The 6,985-nt window shown below is 59.6% G+C and overlaps 1 protein-coding gene across 1 annotated transcript; it reads left to right on the forward strand.

Annotated features, from left to right (window-relative positions):
* The first annotated feature begins 1,664 nt into the window (after positions 1 to 1,664).
* Positions 1,665 to 6,712, forward strand: CCND1 (cyclin D1). The gene is made up of 5 exons (XM_049781239.1): positions 1,665 to 1,939; positions 3,273 to 3,488; positions 4,623 to 4,782; positions 5,715 to 5,863; positions 6,530 to 6,712. The coding sequence occupies exons 1-5, from the start codon at positions 1,742 to 1,744 to the stop codon at positions 6,707 to 6,709; spliced, it is 903 nt and encodes a 300-aa protein (XP_049637196.1). The 5' UTR covers positions 1,665 to 1,741; the 3' UTR covers positions 6,710 to 6,712.
* The last annotated feature ends 273 nt before the right edge of the window (positions 6,713 to 6,985 follow it).

Below are 6,985 nucleotides of genomic sequence, written 5' to 3' on the forward strand. Positions count from 1 at the left end.
CAGAGCCAGGAATCTGGGGGACACCCTCCTGGGGACACACATAGACACACACCCCATTTCTAGACGGAGAGGAGTATATGGGAATGACCCCCTCCCCAAAAAGCAGGGAGGTGGGGGTGGAAAAGTTTACGCATCCAGCGTGCGTCCAAGCCAAGGACTTTGTAAAACTGTTTCTTCCTTTGAGCTTGGACTGTTGGGGGGTTTCTCAGGACCCTGCATGGAAAGAAAAGAATAGGTTTTCTTGATTTGGGGCAGGTACTGCAAAAGATAGTTGAAAATGGGTTTAAATGTGTCCTTTTGGTAACAAGCTAAGTGCAAATCTTCTTGAGGACCCTCACTTAGAACTGCCAATATTGGTTATTTTTCAAAGTCGAGACCCGCTTTCCAGTTAAGTTATAATTGCTCTAATTTTGGCTACCACCAACCCCCCTACCCTTAGTTCCCGCCTGCCGGCTGCAGGCAGACGCCCAGCCCCAAGCCCTCCTACAAAACCAATTAGGAGCGGCCCGGTGGTCTTATCCACCCATCCACCCACCCACCCCCGCTGAAGGGCGAGTCGGCCTTTCCAACGGTTTAACTTCTTTTCACATTTCCAATGAGGCAGAACAGAATGCTCGCCCGCAGCCTTCTCAATGGGGGTGCCTCTGGGTGGGGGGTGGGATCGGCAGCCCCCTCCCCAGCCCGGGCAGGTAACGCACACCGTGCGCAAACCTCGCCGCGAGGCCGGGAGGGCCGGAGGAAATGCCGCCACCATCTTGGGCTGCAGCCGGAAAAGTTCGGCTTGGAATGGGTTGGATTTGGGGATGTGTGGAGGGGGGACAAGCATGAGGTGGCGAGGCCTAAGCCCCCTCTTAATGGCCAGGGCCCTCCTTCGCAACCATCCCATACGCAGGGGACTATCGCGGAGGGCTCTGGGCCCAGCCAGGAGGACCCCACCCCACCCCCAGAAGGCTAAAAAAAAAAAAAAAAAAAAAGGCCAAGAAAATCCGCACGTGGTCCTGAAAATGAAAGGAGACGCGCTGGGCTCCAGGGCGCCCTCGTGGCGCTTTGGGAAACGCGCCCATTCTCCCGGATCCAGCCGGGGGTGCCTGTCTGGGGAACCCCCCATTTTTTTTACTTTCCCACTCGGTCTCCCCCAAATGCGTGTGGCCCTGCACTCTCTCTCCCCTCCTGCTGAGAGCCACTTCCAGACCCCTCCCCAAATGGACGCAGTTTTTTGGAGAGTTTGGAGAGGGACCCGCCATCCTCCCCACCACCACCACCACCACCACCACCACCACCACCCCGCACCCCTCTTCCCAAGCGGGGAGAACAAGGCCGCCGCGGGGTGATTTGCATTTCTATGAAAACCGGGACGGGGCTGGGGTAGGGGAGCCGCCACCACGCTGCTTCGGGGGGCCCCCGCGCGGCGCCTCGGGGATGGCTTTGGGGCTCCGCGCCGTGCGCCCCCGCCCCCAGCGCGCGCCCCGCCTCCCTCCCCGCCCGCCTTTGATCCCCGCTTCACAACAGTCACGTCACCACGACGACGGGCCCAGTTGGGTGGGAAGTGGCAAAGTCCTGAAGCCTCCGGAGCGCAGAGCGCGCACTCAGCCACAGACACCGCCGCTGCAGGCCGCGCGCACCGGGCTTGGCACAAGGGCGCACGGGGAGCTGCAAAACCAGCTAGCCAGCAGGCAGCAAGCAATCACCTACCCGGCCCCTTCACTTGCAGAGTAGGAGAAAAAGAGAAAGAGAGCGAGCCATGGCGCACCAGCTGCTGTGCTGCGAGGTGGACACCATCCGCCGCGGCTACCCCGACGCCAACCTCCTCAACGACCGGGTGCTGCGCGCCATGCTCAAGGCCGAGGAGACGTGCGCGCCGTCCGTGTCCTACTTCAAGTGCGTGCAGAAGGAGATCGTGCCGGCCATGCGCAAGATCGTGGCCACCTGGATGCTGGAGGTGAGGGAGCCCGCGCGCTCAAAATACCCCCCAAAAATACCCTGCATCCCCCTGGGGGCTCCCCAACCCACGTTTCTGTGCCACTCGCCAACTCCTGTCCCAGCCCGGCTCTTAAAACGTGCAGGGAAGGGAAGGGAAAAGTCGGCTGCAGACGCACGCGGGTGGGTGGGAATTCTTTTTATCCGGGGAGGTTTAGGGGGCATTGGGCATGGCCTCGGTGGAGAAGGGGGCGCCAGGGAGGAGGCCCCCCGACTTTGGGGGAAGCTGATCCAGGGAGTGTGCAGTTCTGCACCTCCGGTCGAGGCGGTCCCTGCGTGCGCCCCGGCTGCACCGTTTGGTTCCGAGAGGGAGCGGGGCGCACTTGGGGAGTTTTTCAATGAATATCCACGGACACGTCTCGTCTGCGCCGGCCGCCCTGTGCCAGTTTTACGCGCCATCTTTGTCCTTTGATTGCGAAGCCAAAGTGTTGATTAATCGTGGGGGCAGGGTGGGGGCGGGGGGCCACCTCGAGGGGCCACCGCGCAAAGACGCAGCAGCCTGCGGGCGCGCCCGGGAGCTCAGGAACCCGCGGGGAGCGGCTCGAGGAGGGAGTGGGAAGGGAAAAGTGGATGGGGGAGAGATCACCTCACATGAGAAGTGGGGGCCCCTTTGTTCCCGGGGCGTCCTGAGCAAAAAAAAAAAAATCCGGCTGGCTGCAAGGTCGCGCGCGCGCGTGGCCCCACGACGCAGGGGGGGACTGGCCAACTTGTGCAGAGAGGGGGAGGGTCTCAGCTTGGGGACCTGTCTGCCCTCGAGTTAGGGCAGACACGGGGTACATTTCCAGACCCTCAGTGGGCACCTGGAGACCCCAAAAGTATTTTTAAATCTTTTTTTTTAATTTTGGAAAGGGCCCTTACTTGCGCGCGCTCCAGCCCGCCCAGCGCCGGCGCCCTAGGGAAAGGAAAGGAGGAGGGGGAAAAAGAACTTCGATTCAATTTGGGGGTGATTCTCCCCCAAACGCTGCCTCGCTTCGAGCTCCAGACACTCAGCCTGGGTCCGGGACAGCCCGAGGGTGGTTTTCAGGATCTTCTAGGGCGCCCAGTTATTTTTTCAATATTTTTTGAACATTTTTTGAAAAGATGACGTCTGGGGAAATTGGGCGCCACCTTTGTGTCTCGCGAGCGCGCTCCGCGCAGCCCAGGCCGGGCCAACCCGGGAGCCTTGGAGAGGCCACGTGCGCTCGGGTTGGGGGCCCGGGGTCCTTCCTGCCCGGGCCCCCCGTGCCAGCCTGCAGGTTTTGGGGTGGTGGGTGGCTGGTTGACCGTGCGCCCCTGCCCCTGCCCCGTGCGCGCAGGTCTGCGAGGAGCAGAAGTGCGAGGAGGAGGTGTTCCCGCTCGCCATGAACTACCTGGACCGCTTCCTGTCCTTGGAGCCGCTGCGGAAGAGCCGCCTGCAGCTTTTGGGGGCGACCTGCATGTTCGTGGCCTCCAAGATGAAGGAGGCGGTGCCCCTGACGGCCGAGAAGCTGTGCATCTACACCGACCACTCCATCCGGCCCGACGAGCTCCTGGTAACCTCGCGCTATCCACCGCGCCATGGGGCGCAGAGGGGAGGCAGGCCCGTGCGGGGACCCCCAGGGACCCCCACCCCACCCCCTTTGCTTCCCCACCCAAAGCTGCAGCTTCTGACCTGCGCGACTTTCCCACCCAAGGGCCCCCCGGGCTCTCCAAACGCGGGCGGCGCGCGCCCTCTAGAGACGGCGCGCGCTCCAGCCCCGAGACCTTCATCCAGGTTGGGTGGGGGACAGCCTTTTCCAGCAGCAACCCCCCCTTTTATATTTTTTTTTTTGTTTTGGTTTTTGGGTCACACCCGGCAGTGCTCAGGGGTTATTCCTGGCTCCAGGCTCAGAAATTGCTCCTGGCAGGCACGGGGGACCATATGGGGCGCCGGGATTTATTTTTGGATAATTTTTATTTTACTTTTGGTTTTGGGGCCATACCGGGTGATAAGCAGAACTTACTCCTGCGCTCAGGAATCACTCCTGGCAGGGCTTGGGGGGCTAGATGGGGTGCAGGGGATGGAACCCAACGCCCTCCTTGCTGTATTGTGGCCCTGACCCCTTCCTCCCTCCCTCCCTCTCCCTTTTTTTCTTCTTTCCTTCTTTTTTTGCTTTCTTCCTCTCTCCCTTCCTTTTTCCTTCCTTCCTCTCTCCCTTCCTCCCTCTCTTCCTTTTTTCCACTCCCTTCCTCTTTTTCCCTTCCTTCCTTCCTCCCTCTCCCTTTTTTCCTTCTTTCCTCCCTTTTTTGCTTTCTTCCTCTCCCTTCCTTTCCCCTTTTCCTTCCTCTCTCCCTTCCTTTTTCTTCCTCCCTCCCTCCCTCCCTCCCTCCCTCCCTTCCTTCCTTCCTTCCTTCCTTCCTTCCTTCCTTCCTCCCTCCCTCCCTCCCTTCCTTCCTTCCTTCCTTCCTTCCTTCCTTCCTTCCTCCCTCCCTCCCTCCCTTCCTTCTTTCCTCCCCCCCTTTGTTTCTTTCTTCTATTTTTTCTTTTTGCCACATATGGTGGAGCTCGGGCAATCCTGGAAGACTCCAGGGACCCTATGGGAGGCTTTCCCCGTTTTGGTCTGGGATTGAGCGCCGCCTCCTGGGTGTTCCCTCCACCCCATCTTCGGACTCTTCCTGGCCTCACCACCCCCCTTTCCTTTCCGCAGCACATGGAGCTCTTGCTGGTGAACAAACTCAAGTGGAACCTGGCGGCCATGACCCCCCATGACTTCATCGAACACTTCCTCTCCAAGATGCCGGTGGCCCGGGAGAGCAAGCACGTCATCCGCAAACACGCGCAGACCTTTGTCGCCCTCTGCGCCACAGGTAGGCGGCTCAGCTCAAGGGTCAAGGCCTTCAGCCTCAGTTTCCCCTCAGGAGGATCCCCTCCTGCTGGGTGGAGCTCCCTTGCTCTTCTCTATGGGGGTGTTTGTGAGGTGCCTGTAGCCCCCAGCCCTGGACGCCTTCCCCCACATATTGCAGAACGCAGAACTCCCCCTTCTGGTGTCTCTAGGGCTCAGCCACCTACTAGGGGGCAGAGGCCAACAGCAGTTCAAGTGCTTGGCCCCCCCACCCCAAGTTCAGCTTGTCCTGGGGAGGAGGCTTCCAGCTATCCACAGACGCAGGACAGATGCTCTGCAAAGCTGAGCTGCAGGCATGGATAGAACATGGACACAGATATGCACAGATTCATCATACATGTACCTATATGCAGTCATGTGCATATGCTCATGACACGACCGACCTGACTCCTCTTTCCCGGCCCTGTTCGATTTGAATTTCGGCATCCCATATGATCCCCTTAGCCTGCCAGGAGTGATTCCTGAGCGCAGAACCAGGAGTAAACCCCTGAGCGCTGCACCCCACGGTGCCGCCCTGGTCACTTTTGCGACTCCCTTTGACAGTGCTCATGGCACAACCCCTGGGGATCGAACCTTAGGCCCTGCTCCCCTCCCAAAGTAAAAGTCTGGAAATAATGTGGAGCTGGGATGGGGGCCCCAGGACTGAGGGGTGCTAGCAGGGCATGGGGCAGGCCCCTTTGGGGTGAGTCTGCAGCTTCCAGCTGCTTCTACTCTCTCCAGAGAAACTGGCTTGGCACCCTGGGGATGGGGGGGTCCCCAAGAATGGAGGCTGACCCCACTCCTCACTGGGTTAGTCTCCCAGATCCTGTGGCAGTGGGATGGGCCGGAGCTTCCAGAACTCCCCCTCCCTCGGCATTGGGCAGTGGACCCTCTCAACCTCCCCTTCCTCTGCCGTAGATGCTAAGTTCATCTCCAGCCCCCCGTCCATGGTGGCGGCGGGCAGCGTGGCGGCCGCTGTCCAGGGCCTGCATCTGGGGGTCAGCAGCAGCTTCTTGTCCCACCACTGTCTCCCGCGCTTCCTGTCCACGGTGATCAAATGTGACCCGGTAAGTGACTTTGCGGTCCAACAGACCCGGACCTGCCTTGGAGGAGTTGGGAGGGGGTCTGCTTGGTTGGGGCTCAGCCTCAAGACCCACCTCCAGGACTGATGCTGCCCAGTCTGGAACTGTCTAGAAGGATCTAGAAGCTCAGAGGGGTTCAACTAGCCAGGCTGAGATTTGTCAGATTTGGGGGTGATGGGGCTGAGCTCAGGGAGTAGGGGGTCTTTTCCCAGGTGAAGGGGGAGACCGGGTGGGGCTTTGACCCCCATTAGTGTGCAGGGAACCCTGTCACCCTTAAGGGGATGCACGCTTCAATGCTGGACCCTCTGGGCCTGAAGCAAAGCCTTTTCTATGGCTGCCAGAGCTCTCAGACGCTGGTCTTGCCCCCTCTGGTGGCCGGGGCTGAGCCCCTGGGAAAGCTGCTGTCTTGATATAAGGGTGAAATAGTTCAGGGGCCAAAGCAGGAAGGGTGTTTGCTTTGCAAGTGGCTGACCCGGGTTCGATCCCCAGCATCCCATAGGGTCCCAGATTTTACGAGGAGTGATTCCTGAGCCACAGAGGCAGGAGGGTGGTGGCTGATAAGTCTCTGCCCCTGTCACTCCCCCACATCCCCTGCCTTGAGCCCTGGGAATCGAACCTGAGGCCCCGTCTCCTCTCCCCCCTGTCCTCCAGGACTGCCTCCGGGCCTGCCAGGAGCAAGTGGAGGCCCTGCTGGAGTCCAGCCTATGCCAGGCCCAGCACCATCAGAACCTGGACTCCAAAGGTGTGGAAGAAGAGGAGGAGGAGGAAGAGGAGGAGGAGGAGGAAGGTCTGTCCTGCACCCCCACTGATGTGCGCGACATCAACATCTGAGCCACCCCGGGGCCCTGCCCTGGGGAAGGATCCCCCAAACTCCTCTTCACATCGGCTCTTTTCTCCCTTCCGCCTGACTACAGCAAAAGACAAAACATCCCCAAAAAACTGTCTTTAAAAAAAAAAAAAAAAGAGAGAGAGAGGAAATAGCATTGTCCAATTGGGTGGCGGCCTTTGTAGGGGCCACAAGATCTGAGGGTCAGCTAGTTTTTCTATTAACGTCTGTCCATCTGTCTGTCTTGTCTGTCTGCCATTCGACTAGGTATTAACACAGGA

Source organism: Suncus etruscus, chromosome 9 (genome assembly GCF_024139225.1).
Source record: "Suncus etruscus isolate mSunEtr1 chromosome 9, mSunEtr1.pri.cur, whole genome shotgun sequence".
Classification (NCBI taxonomy): domain Eukaryota; kingdom Metazoa; phylum Chordata; class Mammalia; order Eulipotyphla; family Soricidae; genus Suncus; species Suncus etruscus.

Excerpts from the sequence above, each read along its gene's own strand:
- CCND1 (XM_049781239.1), top strand. The coding sequence starts at position 1,742 with ATGGCGCACCAGCTGCTGTGCTGCGAGGTGGACACCATCCGCCGCGGC. Across the intron at positions 3,489-4,622 it reads TCCGGCCCGACGAGCTCCTG|CACATGGAGCTCTTGCTGGT; the intron begins GTAACCTCGCGC and ends TCCTTTCCGCAG. Across the intron at positions 5,864-6,529 it reads CGGTGATCAAATGTGACCCG|GACTGCCTCCGGGCCTGCCA; the intron begins GTAAGTGACTTT and ends CCTGTCCTCCAG.